General features: G+C 46.2%; 2 protein-coding genes across 9 annotated transcripts; one reads left to right on the top strand and one right to left on the bottom strand.

Annotated features, from left to right (window-relative positions):
• The first annotated feature begins 382 nt into the window (after window positions 1-382).
• Window positions 383-3,568, top strand: zgc:113363 (uncharacterized protein LOC791449 homolog). Its single transcript, XM_047039904.1, has 5 exons — window positions 383-532; window positions 870-1,056; window positions 1,287-1,415; window positions 1,617-1,853; window positions 2,532-3,568. The coding sequence occupies exons 2-5, from the start codon at window positions 906-908 to the stop codon at window positions 2,789-2,791; spliced, it is 777 nt and encodes a 258-aa protein (XP_046895860.1). The 5' UTR covers window positions 383-532; window positions 870-905; the 3' UTR covers window positions 2,792-3,568.
• Window positions 3,569-6,494: 2,926 nt separating this feature from the next.
• tfe3a (transcription factor binding to IGHM enhancer 3a) lies at window positions 6,495-19,895 on the bottom strand. 8 transcript variants are annotated; one of them, XM_047040887.1, is made up of 11 exons: window positions 19,816-19,882; window positions 19,514-19,687; window positions 16,100-16,213; window positions 14,636-14,888; window positions 14,189-14,413; window positions 13,485-13,580; window positions 11,530-11,647; window positions 10,802-10,861; window positions 9,818-9,893; window positions 9,539-9,707; window positions 6,495-9,347 (listed from the first exon to the last, which is right to left on the bottom strand). In XM_047040887.1, the coding sequence occupies exons 2-11, from the start codon at window positions 19,654-19,656 to the stop codon at window positions 8,913-8,915; spliced, it is 1,689 nt and encodes a 562-aa protein (XP_046896843.1). In that variant the 5' UTR covers window positions 19,657-19,687; window positions 19,816-19,882; the 3' UTR covers window positions 6,495-8,912. The 8 variants fall into 8 exon arrangements, with proteins under 8 accessions (XP_046896843.1, XP_046896848.1, XP_046896849.1 ...); XM_047040892.1 differs by lacking the exons at window positions 19,514-19,687; window positions 19,816-19,882 and adding exons at window positions 17,303-17,411; window positions 17,544-18,381; XM_047040893.1 differs by lacking the exon at window positions 19,514-19,687 and having other exon boundaries at window positions 19,816-19,895.
• Window positions 19,896-20,014: the final 119 nt, after the last annotated feature.

Raw genomic sequence — 20,014 nt, 5'->3', positions numbered from 1 at the left:
ATTTTAAACACTGTCTGTTCTACCAAATGAATGAATCTTTTGTGTTTACTCGAAATGTTTCATGTCCTCTTTTAGGTTATTATTGTTATAAAATAACAACGCATCATCTGACTAGCGTATTGTGCGTCTTTCAATACAAGTTAAATTTAGAAATAGGCCTACATCTTAGCCTACAAAAACACTGAGCTATTGAACTATTGTGGGCTACACTGAAAATGGATATTAAACATTCAGGCTCCAACTGGGCCATTAAGCCTTGCGCAACAGTGATTTATCTCGTGTGAACTAATGATTTAAACAAAACTACCGTCCATGGTGCCATATATTTGTGGAGGAAGAGGGGGTGGTCGTTGATGACGCTCAAGCACTCAAATAAGTTTTGCCTCCCAACAACGTTCAGACCCAGCTGCAAAGGTCCGCAGCACAAATGGAAGGATATCCGACAGAAGCTGGGTGTTAACTTAATGTCGTTTTATTTAACCTTTTGATATTAAAAAAACAGATAAAAGACTGGCTCGAAAATTAAGCGCAGGTGAGAATATTTGATTCACGTACCGTAGGCTTATGTTTTGGGGGGATTTGTTTGGATTTGAGGCATCCTTATACAACATTATTTTTTTACGGATGTTATTGTGTGATGCATGTTTCATAAATAATATTTTGTGTAGGCTACCACTTTGTAATTCCTTATTAGCTCTGAAAACACACACACGCAGACACAAATTGTTTATTGCCAATATGGTAGCTTCCAAGTTTAAAGTTCAGTTCTTAAACCTACATTTTCAGTTACAGTGTACAGCCAGGGTATGGAGAGAAGGGGAGTTACTCTTTCTGTTTGTAAGCAACCTCCTCCCTGTGTATCCCCCCAGGGAAGTCTCCAGGTATCTGGACAGGAGACTGGCACCATGGAAGCTGGGGTGCCCCCTCAGGGAGACGAGGGTAGCTTTAACACCCAGGCTAGTGTCACCCAGACTGGACCAACTAAGGCCCAGGAGCAGTCTGAATGCCCCATCATCACTCAGCCTTTGCCCAACAGAACACTCCCAGAGCACACAAGTGAGACTAGTCTATGGAGGAATCGCTCGTATTCCTGTGTGACACTACTCACGTAAAGATTGTGTTATACAGTTGCATGGCGAACTACATTTTAAACAGTCTTTGTAGGAAGTCAATTTGGATTTAAATGCCTCTAAGGCTGTTGTTTAGTAAAGGGTTTGTTTTGTGCTGTCATCTGTCAAGTGCCATGGATTTGACATAGTCTTCTTTCATGTTGGTGAACATGACAGAGTTCTCCTCAGAGACTGATAGAACGGAGGATGGAGACAGTGACGATTCTATGACAGACAACCTCTCAACCAATGACGTTGCTCGACTCCTGCCTAACCACAAGTCCACAAATCACAAAACGCAGAAAGGTAAGGTTGCTACTCTTTATTCAATGTTGCATTCTTTTGTTCCTTACAGTCACAGTAATAAGACATTTCTATGTGTCACTCTGCAATGAGCTTGGCTGGATAGTATTTATCTCTTTGATCCTTCCCCCCCCCCCCCCTCTCTCTCTCTCTCTCTCTCTCTCTCTCTCTCTCAATCTCTCCATCTCCCAACCCCTCTCGCAGAGGACCCCCAGAGCAAGGAGGATTCTTCACCCAGACCAGCGGCCCAGATCACGGGGGACCCTCCCATCTGCACTCCCCCGCCTCCCTCCTTGTCCCCCCTGCCTCCCCAGTGTAACGGTCACGGACGGCAAGAAGGCCAGGGTTGCCCGGGCAATAAGAAGCGTCTGCCCTCCGCCACTAAGAGCCAGCAGTCCTTCAAAGCCGACGCAGCCCAGATCCAACAGGTGGCAGGGGACGGTGAGGAGGGCCCAGTCCACTTCAGGCTTCACATGCAGGAAACACTAAGTGGTGTTTGTGTGTTAGGCACTCACGCTTAATAACAATGTTGTGTCTCTGACAACTTTCTACGTGATGTATGAAATGTTTACGAGCTCTTGAGATATCTTAACCCTTGTGTTATCTTCGGGTCATTGTGACCCTTCAGTCATTGTGACCTCCCCACGTGTTGCGACAACTTTACCTGATACAAAAATAAACTGAAGCGTTTTCGTTTAACCGTCGGGATGTCTCACACCCCCCACAGCGCAAAGGTTAAAAGAAAATGCTTCTTTTTTTGGTATTGGGTAAAGTTGTCGCAGCACAACGATGGGTCGTTGTGAACTTTCGGGTCATTGTGACCTGAAGGCAGCACAAGGGTTAAGGTAGGGAGGGAGTGCAGAGCTGCTAACGTCCGTTAACTGCCGTACCACAACCCGGCGAGGTGTCAAGGGCGTGCGTGTGTGTCCTGGTGTTATCAGTGGGCCACAGCAACACAGATGTTCCTCTCAGTGCCTCTATCTCACAAGGCAGACTTTGATAGCTGCCTCATTCGCACCACGTTAACCTTATTCACATGTCTAGATGGAGTGTATATACAAAGATGGGTACGTCTCATATGTTCTGTGTTTTAACGTCACTTTTCCTCTATCCGTCCAGACTGCTGTGTTCACTGTGTGCTGGCCTGTCTGTTCTGCGAGGTCCTGTCTCTGTGTTCGGTTCTGTCCCAGTGCCTGGCTTGTGGCATGGGCTGTGAGGCGCTCTGCTGCTGCGGCGGGGGGGCGTCGGGGGGCATGGCCTGCTGTGACGAGGACGCTTGCTCTGCCCTGTGGGATTGTGGGATATTGGAGGACTGTTGTGAGTCGTCTGACTGTCTGGAGATCTGTCTGGAGTGCTGCTCCATCTGCTTTCCTGCGTAGGACCAGCAGTGACCAACAGACTGGACTGGACGGAATGTGTCGCTACCTACAGGACCAAAGGGAACCCTGGAACCCTGTCACTAATAGTCTTTCTCAGTTTAGTTGTCATGATTAGCCCAATAAAACGTCACCTACCATGCTGCTTTGAATTGGACTGCAGACTGAAAAGGCCCTGACCTAACCCTAACCCTATAAGGATATTTCACTAAAGAAAAGAAACAGTTTAGGCCCAGGCTGGTTTGCCCTGAACTGACTCCCTTATTGATCCTAGGAACTGATGTAGAACTGGGGGATGATAAACTCTAATTACCAGCAGCGTTTGGACTTTTGAAGATAAGCTTTAAGGACCCCCCTGAGGCTTGTCCAGATCTGAGGGTGGCTTTGTTCCACAAACACCTCTCTACCAGTTGAAGTGTGTCACCGGCATGTGATGTGTTCTCATGTTTGCTCCGCCTTGTCTTGTTGTGTTGTTTGTTTAGACAGAGGTTTGGCCAAAGCAAAGGTTGAGTAAGCTGCACTGAAATGTTCAGCCTTCAAAGGCATTCACGCAAACAATGAATTCCTAAATTCAGCTTCAGAAGAGATAGTCACTTCTTAGACAGATGGATGATTTAAACAGCCCAGATGTTTATACACATATTCTACGAAATTTGTGAAGTGAGTTATATTCCTTCTTAAGTAAGAAAACTAAAGGATTGGGATATTTCTTCTAGTGAATCCTGCAGTTGTCTCTGTCTTTATTTATCAATGTGATATGAATAAACTACTTCCAGTTTATCTGGGGCAATGTGATTTTTTCTTCAGCCAGCTCAAAAGTTAAACTTATTCTCAGTTATTCAGATTATTGTCAGTATGCATTCTGAATTACTACCTATTCACATACTGAAAACATAGCATAGAAACGCTAAGAACGGATTATTTGTCAGGACAGAGACCTCAGCTCTCCTGAACTACTTTCCCATGCAACTTTTATTCTCTCATTTGGGTTAATGCATCCATTTCCTCTCCTGTTGCCCTGTCTCTTTAACATCATCGTACAGTAGGATGTAGATTTCCACGACTGAATGTGGTAGACCCAGTGTGCTGAATCTGGTCTGCATGAGGCCGGCTTGGAGTCCTAAAATATTAGTCTGTGTGTGTTGAATGTTACAGCTGTTCTCTAGCTGTGCGTCCATGTTTGTGTGTCTGCATGTGTGCTGACTGAGAATTTAGCTATAGATGTGTCAGCATTGTTGCATTTGGGGTAAGTTTAATTGAGATTGTTGATGTAAAGGAACAAACGTGCAGACTCAGACATCTCAAGCGCATCACAGACGTGCTCAAATGGGTTTACACAGGTGTGTTTGACACATGTAGACCATGAGACAGATGTTGGCCAGAATCGAACCAAACTTTCAGTTGTGAGTGTTCTGTTTAATCCTTTAAATGTTATTTTGTAAATCTCTAGAAAGGATGCTGAGAATTACTGTAGCTGCAGATGGTAAAATGAAACTTGAACTTGTATTTCAACTTAGTCAGCAAATGAGAAACATCCACACATTTTATCTCTCGACCAATATCCACCACCTGTTTTCACCCTTCTAACCCAGTGTTTTTGGTAACCTTTGTAAGACTTGGCAGGATGACACAGGAAAGACAGACAGAGATATCTGGCCTCTACTGTACACTACACCAAGCTAGAAAGTATCTCCAAAATACACCTCAAACTGTTACGGTATGTATGTGAGAGAGCAAGATTAGGAGAGAACAGGGAGTTGACATCGTTCCAAGATGTAATGTGATAGCTGCCACACCTTTGCAGATGATAAACGTACCAATAGCATTACAAATTCTCAGATTCTTCTACAAAACATTGGCTCACTGTCCCAGGGCACAGTAAAGTACAATGCCCAGCACGGTGCTGCAGTGATCCAGTTGTGTAAAGGAGGAGGGGAGAGCAGGAGAAGAGAGAGCAGCAGAAGAGAGAGAGACCTGGGGACCTTTTTGGGAACTGAAACATTCCTGGAGCAACCCAGCAGGAGCCAGGAGAAGGAGAGGAACTGTATTCATGAATCACACTGCACCTACATTACGGTGTACAGACATTTTACACCAAGTAAATCACGGATAGTTGTGCGTTTGTCTAGATGGATGATACCAGGGGGAAATCTGTGTGTTTGTCCAGCACACTGGGGCTTGTGCTGGGCTGGTCCGGTCTGGGGAACAGGAAGGAAGAGGGTGTTTATTGTAGCGATGGTGCCAGGCCATCCACAACAGGAAGTGGAGGAAGTGACTGAGATGACAGGCCCTGCTGACACTGACGCCCCGGGGAGTGACTAGCCCAGCCCTGCGTTGTTGCCCCGGTGACCCTCTGCTTGCAGCCACGCGAACATCAAAGAGATGTCCATCCTCTCAGATAGGAAGCAGCTTTCACAGCTCCGCCCCTTCGTCAGGATTGGTTGCTGTGAGAGGCAGATCATCGTTTGCCTGGTATCCACGATGACCATCTAATAGCAATCTGTCCATCAATCTATCCATCAATCTGTCCATCAATCTGTCCATCAATCTATCCATCAATCTGGCCATCAATCTGGCCATCTCAATGTCCATCAGTTCATCATGAACCTGAACTGATCATGATCCTTTTTAGATACCAGTCAGTTCAATAGCAAGGCTTTAGCTTGATGGACACACAGACCCTGTGAGTCATACAGATGGAAACCACTGAAGTTCTGCAGTCACAAGTGCCATGAGATCTTGACTGTAGGTGTGGAACCTTGGCTGCAGAGAAATAAAGCAGAATTCTCTCGAGGTGGCTTTTGTTACAGTGTTCACATCATGCACCATGCACTGGAAAACATATTGCTGCGAACGAAGACAGTTTCCATCTTGATACATTTACGTGATAGGATCCCAAATCTCTTCTTTCTCCTTGTCTCACTCTCTTCCCCTCGTTCCACACTTTCTTTCTTCCACTTCTTTTCATCTGATACTCGCCTTATCTTTCCTCTCCAATTCATCTCCTTTTCACCTTCCGTTTTCACTCCCTTTCCTCCTCTTTCTCGCCTCGTCTCCCCTCCAACATCAGAGATGGGGTCATCTTCAAACCCAGGCCCAGGCCGGCTCATGCCCTGCCTGTGTGGGAACTCCCAGGGATCCCCCTCTTACTACAGAACATATCAAATGCTTCTGAAAACACAGCGTCTCTGTGGGCCATCCAGCCCAGTCCGGCCTTGCCCAGCACGAGGGCCACCCTGCGCCGTGGCTCCAGCCTGGGGTGGATCCACTATAGCCTGGGCCCTGCCTCGCTAACACTGCCTGGGGCAGGGAGCACTGGAGGGACGGGGGCCAAAGCTAATACAGAGTTATGAGGAGGGAAATGTGTTTTTATGAAGAGATGATTTCTAATTTTACAACAGGGAGGGATGGAAATGGGGAGAAAACAAAGAGACATTGTGCCTCTGCAACACGCTGCTCTTATGGTGAGTGTTTGAGAATGGGTGTGCAAGCGTGTGTTCTTTTCCGTGTGTAAGATCAGAGGCCATAGATTTCTTGCATTGCGGTGACAAAAGGCTGCCCCCTGGTGGTAATGGCGAATAAAAAGCATTTTGATCACCTCAAATTTACTAACTGCTATTAGAAGGAAAAATGTCATGATAATCCTATGATTATAATGTTTAGGGAGACGTAACTCCACAAAGGAACATACCAAAAACACACCGTCTCTTTTTTATTCCATCTTTATTACCTTTCTTCATAGAGCATTACGATTCTATCAAAAATGAAACAATGATCAGTAAAGGAAACACATGGCAGTATGACAGGATGTCTACTTGGACAACACACATTTGACAGCTGATGAACAAAAATCCCTTTCAAGAAGTCTTGCCTTCTGATCAGAACGGACATTTCACAGACTAGTTTTGGATGTAAACAACACTAGATAACATGATCCATCAGAACACTGCTCGTTTCTAATCATCCCCGGACTAACAGTTCCCACCGTCTTATGAGCAGGTGTGGGTCGAAGGTATATGGTTCTGGGAGACACTGAACAAGACGACATGATCATACAAGGTACTCTGAACGGAGTCCAGAACGTTCTAAACTCTACAGCTAGACTCTGGATGATGTCGTCACTCCTGAAACAAGCTGAGCTCTACTAACCACAGCTAAGAGACAAGCACCTCAGCTGCCAGTACACGCTGCAGAGGCTCCTGACCAGCATACCAGATATGACATCACATCACAAAGTCTACCTTCAAAACAAACACACTAGTAATGCCTGAGAGACGAAGAAGAAGAAGAAGAAAAGAGGATACAGGACCAGGAAATGACCACTGATTGGCTACTGCAAAACTTTCACAAAAGGAAAGGACACATTCTTGTTGCACCTTGAATTTCTCTGCAGGCCAATGGCATGGTTGAAATGACCAGCATTTACATACTATATATACTCATATTACTCTGTCAATACTCATGACATCCAAAGCGGTCCTAATGTAGTATTTCTGCTTCTAGCCCTCCAACGTCCCCATGAACACATTCACACCCTCTGCACCATGTAGTTAAGAGTGAATATTAGACATATTTCATATAAAAAAGAAAAAGATTAAGGCCCAATATATGCAATGCTACCATATAACTTTATATAGGTGAGTGTTTGATCATTTTTACACTACAATAATTTTTAATAAAAGTTTTTCTCTTTAGAACATAATGCTATACTGAGTTATGTACAATTCATATTTACATAGACTAACTAGGTATAAACTGTAAATTGTCAAAATGTAAATTCTGTTTGCATATGAAGGGAGTCAAGACTGTAGTTCTGGAAGTTTCCTCCTCTGTTATAGCACCCAGTATAGATGCCGGAAGACCACAGACTTGATTCCCCTTCCTCTGTTCATATCGCTCTTTTATGCCAGTACAAAAACAATAGGATGGGAAGTCAATGAAGAAAAATGATTGAATAAGACCCCTGATCAGAACATCTACAAAACAAAAGGCTGTCAATACCACCACAAAGACAAGTCAGGTTCAAATGTTGTTAAAGCATGGCGTCAGTGCCTGTAGTGTCACTACTGACGGCTACAACAGACACAGCACCCTGATGGGCAGTGACCCTGCGGTCTGTCCAAACCCTTGACGTGCTCTTGCTAGGCCCCTCTAACATCCAGCAGCTCCATGGTCTACCCTACAGAACAGTATCACACCAGAACAGCCTCCAAGTGGTGCTCCCTCCCCCTCATGCCCCTGTGTCTCACCTGCACTGTGGCCCCTCTGGCTTGTTTGCACGCTGGAGGGAACCTATCAGATATTACAACAGTAAAAACACAGTCAGTCTGGTCAATAACAAGGAGCTCCATGACCTCTGACCCTCCTCTGGGACCCGCATGCCTTGTTATTCAGAAGACTGATAGTTGCTCAGATCTCATCGTCAGGTTGGTGGGACTTCACATCGGCTGTCTAATCTGTCCGGTCTAAAACTCCTCACTGTTTGTTTTTCCTGAGGACTGTATAAAAAACTAGGTATGTTAGCTACTAAGAAGTGCTGCACTATAAAACTATCCCTTTTTGTTTCTGTTAAAGGCAAAAATCCTTTAAATAAAAGGTGTCATGCAAAACAAAGAACAAAACATTATATAAAAAATTGCCATGGTTTTGAATTTTACATGAAACTTATCTGGCTTTTTGGAACACAACTTTTTGTTTCACTGAGACAATATGCCCCAATCCTACTCTTGCATCAGTTTTTTAGAGTGCTCAATGCTGTTGGGTTTTCAAACTACACAACAATAAAAACAGAGACACAAACATAGGTGCATATCTAGGATGTGTATCTATATGCCTCTGTAGACTACACTCCGATCCATTTATGTTCCTTTTAATGCTAAAAAAACCCCTCTCTTCCCTGTGGAATTCTCCTTAACAATCTACTCCATTTCTACGTCAGTCTAGCAAGCCTTAACACAAAGCTGCTTTATCCTCATCCTCATTGTTGTCTGAGAGAATATTTAAACAGAAGCTCAACCACGCAGTCAGATAACAACGCTGCAATTCACCAGCCAACACATCTTTGATTCCTGCTGCTGGCCCTGCTGTGCTGAAAATTCATTCCAAAACGCGTGTGCAGCCCTGGCTACATGTCCTCCTCCATGCTGTAGCTGCTTCTGCGGCTGCTGCTCTTGGAAGCCCTGGGAGACACTGAGGAGAGTAGGGGGTCACCCCCCGCCACGGGGGACAGCCCTGCCCCGTCATCCATCAAGATATCCCCCAGGCCTATGTCGGCCAGCAGGCCAGGGGAGAAGACCGAGGAGGCCGACGGGTCCTCCAGCTCAGCGAAGCTCAGAGCGCCCAGGTCGAGCGGGCTGCTCACCCCCATCGCCATGCCATCGGACGAGGGCAGGAAGGCGTGCGACGCAGCTACGGCGTTGGTCCCGCCCAGGGTCAGGAGGATTTTGGAGTCTATCACATTGGGGTCCAGGGGCTGGGAGAGGCTGAGCAGGGAGGAGGAGCCTTGGGAGGAGGAGGCGGAGCTGGAGAGGCCGTGGACACGAGCCTGCATCTCCAACTCCTGCAAACAACAAAACAAGACATAGTCAGACAACATTGAGCATTTATGTGGGATCGTTTTTCTCACCCATATGTGCAACGGATGACTCTGTATCAGTGTGTGTTTGTGTGCCTCAATGCATGTGGGTGTCTAACCTGTATTCATAGAAGTCTGTATGAGTATGTGTGTGTGGTGTGTGTGTGAGCTCTGACCTGTATGCGCAGCAGCAGGCTGCGGTTAGCGTGCTCCAGCTTCCTCTGCCTGGTCTCCATCTCCTTGCTCCTCTGCTGCTCCTTCTGCAGCTTGCGGATGTAGTCCACCGAGGCCTTCAGGATGGTGCCCTTGTTCCAGCGCTGCTCCCTGTCCCCGTAGCACGGGGGTCAGTGACAGGGAAGGAACACGCACGCATGATTACACACGCCAACACACACTATTAACTGCCCCACCGCACGCCCACGCGTCAACACACATTTCTGTCCATGGGTACTTACGGGTCACTAGACTTTGGGATGAGAGCTCCCAACTCTTTGATCCTGTCGTTGATGTTGAACCTTCGCCTCCTTTCGACTGTGGAGGACAAATACACACTTCATCATCTTCATGGTGTGGGCCTCACAAGCAGCTGCAGCAGCATGTCTGTCTGGTCCCTTCTCTTTTCCCTCAAACAGAATTTACTTTGTCAAACCAGTTGACAAACAGCCCAAAATTGGAACACAGACTCTCAGAACTAAACATACATAAACAAATTAAACTACTATCATCAAAACATAAAACTTGACACGTAAATCCATCATTAGACAATGGCCCAATAAGACTAACTACAACTATCAAGAAACGTAGACATTGATTGTTCTGTATATTTTCTTCCTAAAATAAATGTTAAATATTCAATTTTGTAACAGAAAGAATGTGACCCAATAGTATGAATACGCAGAAAGGTTTTTTCTAAGTACATGTATATCTTTTTTCATTTCGACCGTTACAAACTCCAGGTAATCTGCCCTCTATATCTGAAGAATACAAGTTAAAGAAAGGAGAAACTGCAGAACCAAGGCATCTCCAGAAAGCCACCACGAGCAGGATTAGAGCAGCTTTCACCTGTCACTCAGGCTACAGGTTTTTATTACACTGGATATTTTCCAAAAGGTATTTCCTTACATTGTGCATTAAAAGATGTACCTGTTATGTAGGAGTCCAGACTGGTTGCTTGTTGAGCAATTGTGCAAATAAGTCTTGCACAGTTAGAAGAGGTTGATAGTTACAGGAGGGATTGGTATCCATTCAGATCTAATGTTTTAATGTACTAACAAAGAACCCTGCTGTGCTTGTTGGCTTGTGTTGTAGAACATCACAAGTATGACCGTGTTCTTCAGCTTGTTAAACAGATCATCTTAGCGATGTAAAAAAAGGCTAAGTAAAGATCCACCCCCTGTGTTCATGAAGGCCTGTGTCAGCAGCGTAGGTGAAGCACTTACTCAGGTTGTGGTTGTCCTTCTTCTGCCTCTCCTTCATTATAGCCTTCACCTCCACATCTACTAACACAATCAAGACAAATCATATCATCGTTAGTTCACCAAATACACAAATGACTACAGCTCATGGGAAGCAGAGGGTTGTGATATCTTGGCGAGAAAGCAGATAGGGTAAAGGGCTGTGATTATTCATGACTCTTCAGCTCATGGAATAAGTTACAATGACTAATACTACAAACCAAACTAAATGAAGCATGTCTAATAGGAGTGTGAAGAGGACAATGCAAGTCTTTGTGCGCGCGTGTGTGTGTGTGTGTAAGAATATCTGCGGCTGTGTGTGTGTGTGTGTGTGTGTGTGTGTGTGTGTGTGTGTGTGTGTGTGTGTGAGTGAGTGCAGAGTATGCTGGAAAACAGGGAAGTGGGACAGGAGAGTGTGGAAACTGGACCAGAACGAGGGACTGAGAGGAGGAAGTAACTTGTGTCACCAATGCTGACTGACAAGACAGAGGGAGAGATGCCCACATCTACAGCAAGATGGAGGGCGGGGGAATGAAGAGAGCTAGACAGAGTGGATTTAGTGAAGTAGGTGTAGAGTGGGTTCTGTAGTGATTCCTTGATCCAGGGGGTGACAGTGTGTATGGAGGAGCTGTACAGGGAGGTGTGGAGGACTAGCAGGGTACACAGCAGAGGGGCCCTGAGGCTCCTGGTTACTGAGGCTCCATAGGTCTTACCGGAGAGTTCCGTCTTGACGTTGTGCAGATCTGCAGGACAGGAGTTGCTAACGGTGATGGTGGGCGTGGCCATCCCAGTGCTGCTGTACACGTCCAGCAGGTTCCCTGATACCGGCAGCTGGAGACAGGAACAAGTCACTTACACACACACACCTAGTAGCCCCATCTTGAGATGCTACATGTGTCCTCCTCCCTGCAGTGATGACCTTGGAGTGCAGACTAGTACTACACTGTAACCTGGACCTCTGAGGATGCAGCTACATTGTGGAACACACAAGGTCGCTCCCTGCCTCCCCAAGCCTGCCTGGCCCCTGCCACGGTGCACAGCCCTCCAGGGCCACATCCACAGCCCTCCAGGGCCACATCCACAGCCCTCCAGGGCCACATCCACAGCCCTCCAGGGCCACATCCACAGCCCTCCAGGGCCACATCCACAGCCCTCCAGGGCCACATCCACAGCCCTCCAGGGCCACATCCACAGCCCTCCAGGGCCACATCCACAGCCCTCCAGGGCCACATCCACAGCCCCCCAGGGCCCAGTGCACACCAGACCGCCATCAGGCCCCAGCCTGTGTGTACCCAGAGGATCTGAACTGAAAGCTTAGTTGCTCACCAGGCAAGATATGACAAAAGAGCTGTACAATACCATGCATGCTTTCTCAGTCTTCCTCTTTCCGTCATATATAAAACGATTTGAACTATGCAAGCCTTCATCATCAACAGTCTACCATGGCCACATCTAGTCCTTATCTCGCTTAGGTCCCTGTCAGAGTCCATGTGGTTTGGCCCACGCTACTCAGGGACACAAACCCACACTGGACACCACACAAGCCACGACCAATGACATCCTGAGTACAACTTCATATGCATCCGTTTCAAGCTAACCATGCTTAACTTAACTGCTGACTTAAAAACTAAAATGAATGAAATTGAGAGGAACCCCGACAAAACTTCAATCTCACCAAGTCAAGAGATCATTTTCCAAATTGAGTTTTGTAAAATATGTTTATAAAAACAGCATACCTTAGTCTTTGTTTATAAAAACAGCATACCTCAGTCTTAATTCCTTTCTTTTCATGCTCCGGCAGTAACACCAAAAGCCTCATCTTCTCCTCAAAGAGACAAAGCTAACACTCACAACTCACCTCCCTGCTTTTTCTTTCTCTTTCTCTCTGTCCCTCCCTCTGTCTGTCCCTCCCTCTGTCTCTCTCTCTCTCTCTCTCTCTCTCTCTCTCTCTCTCTCTCTCTCTCTCTCTCTCGCGCACCAGGGACCGGGGAGTACCAGGGACAGTTGAGAAATGGGGAACCGTCTCTTCAAGGAAAAAAAATGCTCGGTTCCACAGTAAGCTATCAGTGTCTAACACCCAGCACACACACACAAATACACACCCAAGCGCTTGTGCATAGCACACTGACCCCTCCCATCCAGCTTAACCTTGCCTGGCTCAGACAAAGTCACCCTAACCCCTAGTCAAGACAACCACAGCCCAGCCCAGTACAGCTTTCAGTCTAGCCCCTCCTAGTACAGTTTAGTCCAAATCAGCCCAGCAGAACAGAATCTCACCTATAGCCTAACCCAGCCCCAGCCTAACCTAGTGTGATCTTGGTCAAGCCAGGCGTGGTCATTGTTAGACATGTGTTACATCTTTATGTTTACTTCCACTACCAGCATGGGATTCCTGTCTTTCTCTCTCCCTCTCCCTTTCTTTCAAACACACACACACACAGGCCTGCAGGATTCCTCTGTCCTTCTGACAAGCTCAATACGGTTATCTTTCTTGACACAAACCACAGCTGCTTTCAGGAGGAAGTGACACACACTGACTGGAGACACTGCTGCTCTGAGCACAGTGTTCCTTCCTCTGGCTGGGATCACAACTGATCTGGCTGATCTCTCCATATCTGAACCTCATCACAGCCCACTCACACACACACACACACATCCAAACACACACCGTGTTGGGCAGCTGCAGGCCAGCATCCATGAGCGTCAGGAAGTCATCGTTCAGACTGGACTCCAGGCTGATGATGTCATCAATCACGTCCTCCATCTGAGACAGACAGACAGACAGGTGTTAGGGAGCCAGTCTGACAGACAGAACCACTAGAACCACAGACAGAAATGATATTATGTTGACACCCTGATTCAGAGATCTTTCCCCAGTCTGACTCTGGTTTCAGAACACGCTACTTTTCATATCTTTCTTTTTTTGGCATAACGCACAATACAACTAACTGACAGTCCACAGTTAGATTTTGACAGAGCTTCTTTGAGGCTATGGAGTTAATGTGAGTTAATGTGTCTGGCCTCGCGTTCATGAACTATGAAGACAAGGCCGCCAGACCCTTTTGGGGAGCTGAACTGTCCTTTATTCGCCACGAGCCACCCTCCACGTTCTGCTACGCGTGCCAAGGTCTTTAGGCTGACGGTGTGGCATTTGACAGCACTATGTGGCATACACACACAGACGCACAGGACACACACACAGGAGAGCATTTCGAACTCATGCAGCTTTTGTCGATAAAGGAGGAACTGGTGTGAATGTTAAAGGAACTGAAAGACCGAGCAGTTGGTCATCTGGAAGGAACGTCAAAAACCCCCTGAGTTAGCTCTTAGCTCTGTCTGTGTGTGTGTGTGATCCATGAACAGTCATCCTACCTCCTCCTTGTTAGAGCTGAGGCTGAGCACAGCCAGAGGGCTGCTGGGCGTGCTGCTGACCGCAGGAGTCAGCTCGGGGGCGGAGCCAGACTGGGGCGAGGGCGACACCCCCAGCGTCTGATTGGTGGCCGTGTTGCCCAGGGTGGTGGAGAGGTACTGCTTGACCTGCTGGCGCTGGGCCTGCTGGATGTGGTACCTGGTGGGGTTCTCCAGGTGGGTCTGGACCTGGGAGGGGAAGAAGACGGAGGGAAGGGGGTTAAAAAGAGAGGGAGAAAGGAGGCGGGGAGCAAAGGGATAGAGGGAAGGGAAGACAGAGAGTCAACGAGACAAAGCGGCAAGTCGTAGAGAGAGAAAGAGGAAATGGGTTTGATTGACGGACGGTAATGATGAAGCCGTTGTGATCAGCACGGCACACTGTGCAGGAGGTGGGCGTCTTTTCAGTATTACCTTGAGCACCTCCACGGGCACCTGTGCGGGCGGCTGTCGTGCGGAGGTGAGGGCCGGGGAGACGGAGATGGCGGGCGAGGGGTCGTTGGGGCGGAGCAGGGCGCTGGAGGCCTGCTGCTGGGCCTCGCGTCTCTCCTGCTCCCGGGCCTGCTGCCTCATCAGCTCCTGCCGCATCAGCACGCGGGACGACATGACGGAGGCTGTCGTCACCGAGGCCAGCGAGGGGGAGCCGTCACAAACCGTCACAGACGGGCTGGGGGGAGACAGAGAGGAAGGGGCGGGATCAGCCAATCAGCTGTGTGACTGGACAGTAAGGGTGGTGCTCCCTGCAGCGGAGAGATGAAAGCAGGGTGGGGGTGCCTGCGTCAATATGCTTGATGTAGGCAAATTACGTTTCTGCACAAGACTACAGGCTCCACCTCACTGTGCCCACACTTCCTGTCTGACAAATACCAGGGCCGGGTTTCAATTCTGTCTCATAGATCATTGAGGGGAAACTCCAAGGTTGGGTATCAAAACTGTCTACATTTTACATTTAGCAGACGCTCTTATCCAGAGCGACTTACAGTAAGTACAGGGACATTCCCCCCGAGGCAAGTAGGGTGAAGTGCCTTGCCCAAGGACACAACATCATGTGGCACGGCGGGGAATCGATCCGGCAACCTTCTGATTACTAGCCCAACCCCCTCACCGCTCAGCCATCTGACTCCCCCATCTGTCTACTTAAACACCGAGTCCCATTCGTCCCAGATCTTCTCTCTGATGTGAAAGAAGCAAGGATTAAGAAGATGAGGAGAGAATCACATTTGAGATGTGGCCCGCCTATGCTGATTCACTGGGAAGTCCCAGAGGAGAACTGGAACTCGTAACCCCATCTGATCTCAGCCCTTGCACACACTAAGACTTAGATCCCAGTTAAAGTCCAAGGCTGTGTGTGCCAAAGATAAACTTCTGTTTATTTTTTGTCAAAAAACAAAACAAGAATTGATAGCTTCTTGTTGGCTACTGGGTGAGTGTTCCTTCTGTGAGAGATGAGACTGTATAAACACCATGCTTGTCTCCCAGGAACACAGGTGAATTTGTGCTGAGTCACTGCTGTCCCTGGGTGCACACACACACACACACACACACAAACACACATACACAGCACCACAGTAACCGGATCTCCTGCTTTAACCATTCTGTATTAAACTGTAAGTCGCTTCACTGGAACGTTTTTTCCCTACCTCCCATTTCCCTTTCTCCTCACTATGCAGCACGCAAGTACACCCACACACACACACACACACACACACACACAAAGAACACAATAGTGGCAGACAGGTATGAGAAAACAACATGGAAGGAGCAGAAGCTAATGCTAGTGGAGGCTATATTTTCTTCCCTGCGTTTGTTTCTGTGCGTATTTTCATGAACCTTGATTTGTTAAGGGCTCCACCTTGAAAGGTGTGCATGTGCTTCTACCTCAGAGTTATGGGCTGGCTCTTGATCTGGTAGAAGGTGTCAGTCTCAGAGGTGAGGATGCTCTCCACCTCGATGTCTGCTACAATGCCTGACTCTGGCAGCAGCGGCTCCAAGCTGGAACACAAGAGGACACGGAACGTTAGCAATGGAACACATGGAACAGAGAATACAGAGCGCAAAGGACTCCTGTTCTACTTTAGGGTATCTGTTTCTGTTTCAACTATTAATATATCTGTGACAAGAAAACTGGAATAGAGGGAGCTCACAACAGACTCAAACCGTGGTCCAGTCCAGCTGTGTCCCTGGAGAGCTAACCCCCCAGACTGGGGCCTCCAGGGACTGGCTGGGCTGCCCCAGGTCTACACTTTTTTTTCCACAGCTGCTGAGCTGGAACCACAACAATGTATGACATCTTGGGCCTGCCGTTGATGAATACATGAATAAACCAGGATAAGCAATCAAATGATAACAATGTTGTACTAGGATGGATGTCAGGGGCCGTGTCCTCTGTAATCAGACCTGTTATAGGTTTCAACTTGTTCTTTACAGTGAGTGGGTGGGGCAGCATAAGGCTGTAGGCTATCTGGTGACAGAAAACACACTATTGTTACCCTACTCTAATGCATACAAAGACAACTGCACTCCGAGCGTCAAAATGTGGACTACCTAGATGTTGATCACCTTGTGCTGTTGGATCATCTGAAACTATTTTAACAGAATGGATTAAAGGGTGGCTCTTGATTCCAAAAGAAATATCGTTTCCTATCAAGCCAACAAAACCGTCCTTTACTGAAATTATTTTAGTCCATAGCAGAAGGTTTCCAAGTCTAGTGTAGTTATTTAATGTATATGACAGCAAAACTACCTAAAGAGTTTATATTCAGAACAGTTACAAAAAGAACGTGTGTAACAAAACGTCTTAACAAGGTAATCCAATTTTCGATGAGTGTGCCTCCTTGTAAACCTGTAATAATTTGTGGGAAAAGACGTAGACCCGACAGGTGTAATAGCTGTTCGTCTACAACGAGGGGTCGAGATCCCCCGGACTATGTACAGAATGTAAACACTAGTCGACATGTCAATTTCTAGATTTACTCAAGAGGAATGGCACGCTACAGGAAACAAACAGCAGCCCCGAATCCTCACAGCAGTTCGAATATGTGATTAAACCGATTGTTGAAGTATTTTAGAAAGGCTACTCACCATTAAATTGTGAACATAAAAGTTGATTTTGTGGTGCGTAACTCAACCTGGACCCGAACGGTTAAATTCCATAATCGGTCCTGTCCGCTGAAAGGTATTTTCTTATTCGCTTTCAACGAAATCCACAATAAAGCACAGACGAATGACGGTAAATACAAAACAAACCATAACTTGTCAAAAAAAAATCTTTTTTTATTTTCGACTTGCTTAGGAAGCCATGTTTGGACTCTGCTCAGCTCACCGGTTTTCCATAGGAAACGGACATTTAAAACATCGGCTACTCGACGTTCAGCTATACCCCGTTAAAAGTCCGTCATGACCCGTCTAAAAAGCGTAGTCGATTAGAAAAACAGCCTTGTCCGTCGTGTCCTTTGACAATTTGCTAGCTAAATCGTTTAAGTTGCGAATAGCCTTCAGCTCGAAAGACATCGATAGAGTTTCTAAAAATAGGAAGCAAGTAAATGCATTGAGAATGGGCGGCCTATACTATCGCCGCTAGAGGGGGCGGTTGCGCTTCCCACTTGTCAGCCCTAAAAACAACAGCCCATCAAAAATTGCTGTTTCAATTCTTGTGTAAAGAACATTAATGTAGTCTATCATTATTCCAGAGTGAAAACTAATGTGTAACACAGATACGTGAAAATATATTTCATATCTAGTCTACCAGGACAAAAAGAGACAACCATTTCATATTTAGGCCTATGTAAATATTACAATAGACCTAGCCTACTATGTCATATGTGCGGATACTTGGTTCCAAACACAAACTCACAAATGTAAAAAAAAATCTGGAAATGTAGGCGTCCACTAGCTTGTCACTTCAGGTTTATAAATTCCAATCAATTACATGATGAAGACAGAAAGATGACTTGTTTATAAGCCAAGAACATCAGTCTGAGAAGTAAAGAAATGTGTCGACTATGGTCAAGGCTGTACTTCTATGACAAATAAATAAATATATTGAATTGAATAAAGGGGTAATCCATAATAGTCTACTGTGCTCTTTCATTTCCCAAAAAAGGCAATGATTTAGCTCCCCAAAGCACAAACCTCTTTAGATCAGCATAGCATAGCACATTCATTCACCAACCACACACAACCCCCCCCCCCCTCCCCTCCTCTCTCTGGGTCTCTCTCTTTCTCTGAGAAGCCTAGTGTGGCGCTGAGGCAGGGTAAAGATCTGCATGAAGCAGAAGCCATAAAAACAAGGCTGAGTGAGAGGATTTGCTGAGTCACTTCCCTCAGAAGACAAGGTCCACACGCAGCAGTAACAGCAAGGCCGAACAGGCTTAGAGATTCAGGCTGGATCTCTTTTATGAGGGGGATTTTAAAATGCATTCCATCCACTGAATAGTTTACTGGTTTATTGTTACGGAAGGCACAGTTTAACTCTGGTATGTTTGGTTATACAGCTTAGGAAGGTGAAGAACTACTATAAACAGACACTGTTATGTAACAACATAATGATACAATTATGTTGATGTTGAAAGAATGATCCCATGTGTAAATGTTCAATCTTAAACTTGGCTCTGTTTAAAAGATACATTGAACTTCTTCCCTCAGATCCCCCCCCCCCCTCCCTCTCACAGACAAACAGCCAGTGTGGTCTGCTGCATGCAGTGACATGCCCACAGAATATTTTCTCATGGCTGGCTGGCATAATGACACAGTCATAGAGTAAAAACATTAAAAGAACAACAAATATAGCCCACATTTCATAAACACTAGTTAAGATTACAGCTAACCTTCACAATCCATAGTGTATATAATTAATTATTATGGTTACCATAGATAATGTTATTACATCCATCCTATTGATCTTTCAATGTCACTACCATTCAGATAGCCTAGGTGATTTGTTGACTATCTCAGCATCTCGTCAGGCGAGTATCTCAGCTAACACTGAATGTTAAACCGCTGAGTGGATATCAACCTCCGTTTAACCGGTTTTAAAACGGTCAATAGGCAAAGGTCCTTGTAAAAACGTTAACTTGTTTGCTCACTTGGAACGTAGCAGCCTAGGCAATTGAGGCATTATAAATGCTATTGGCATTTCGAAATAAATCTGTCGACACATCAAAGTTGCACCATTAGCTTGCTTAGCAAAAGAAACAACTCAATAAAATGAAACAAATATACGTTGTTGGTGTGTTGTATGGCAAGTTGTAGTATGGGCTACTAATGTGTAGACTTTGCGTAGACTTAGCCTACCTTATTAAATTCACGGCGTCCATAGAGTCAAGTATGACAAATACAGTCTGCTGTTGGTCGTGCAGCGCATGAACCGGGACGTGATTTTGATGAGAGTCAATTTTAGCGGTTCCGTCGCCCTGACTTGCTGAAAAGGCGGACATTTCTTCCACGGTACGAGTAAGAGATAGCGTCCTATAGAGACCGTAAGGCCTGTTATTGCGCAAACAAGTTACCGAGAACAGTGGCAATCAAGATCATAAAGCTTCAAAATACGTTACATGCATTATTAGACTAATGGGATGCTGATATAAGCGTCTTACGTAGCCTTCAGTCTGCGCTCCGTAGTCTTGTTACGGGAAAAGAGGCGAAATGGAAAGTAGGGGAAATCCTGTCTGACGTCAGCCAACGAAGCATCAGACGAGGTGAGACAAACAAGGCAGCGGACCAATCAGAGATCATAACGGCCAGTGTGTGCCTCACTTCCAATAGAATTGCTTTGGCTGGATGGAAAATACAGTA

This window comes from Hypomesus transpacificus, chromosome 18 (genome assembly GCF_021917145.1).
Source record: "Hypomesus transpacificus isolate Combined female chromosome 18, fHypTra1, whole genome shotgun sequence".
Lineage (NCBI taxonomy): Eukaryota > Metazoa > Chordata > Actinopteri > Osmeriformes > Osmeridae > Hypomesus > Hypomesus transpacificus.
Note: the sequence above shows the minus strand (reverse complement) of the source record. Positions and strands in the feature narration are given on the sequence as shown.

Coding starts and splice junctions, on each gene's coding strand:
- zgc:113363 (XM_047039904.1), top strand. CDS start 906: ATGGAAGCTGGGGTGCCCCCTCAGGGAGACGAGGGTAGCTTTAACACC. Junction 1,057..1,286: donor AACACTCCCAGAGCACACAA/GTGAGACTAGTC, acceptor TGAACATGACAG/AGTTCTCCTCAGAGACTGAT. Junction 1,854..2,531: donor CCAACAGGTGGCAGGGGACG/GTGAGGAGGGCC, acceptor CTATCCGTCCAG/ACTGCTGTGTTCACTGTGTG.
- tfe3a (XM_047040887.1), bottom strand. CDS start 19,656: ATGTCCGCCTTTTCAGCAAGTCAGGGCGACGGAACCGCTAAAATTGAC. Junction 14,889..16,099: donor AGCCAGCCCATAACTCTGAG/GTAGAAGCACAT, acceptor GTCTCCCCCCAG/CCCGTCTGTGACGGTTTGTG. Junction 13,581..14,188: donor TCAGCTCTAACAAGGAGGAG/GTAGGATGACTG, acceptor TGTCTGTCTCAG/ATGGAGGACGTGATTGATGA.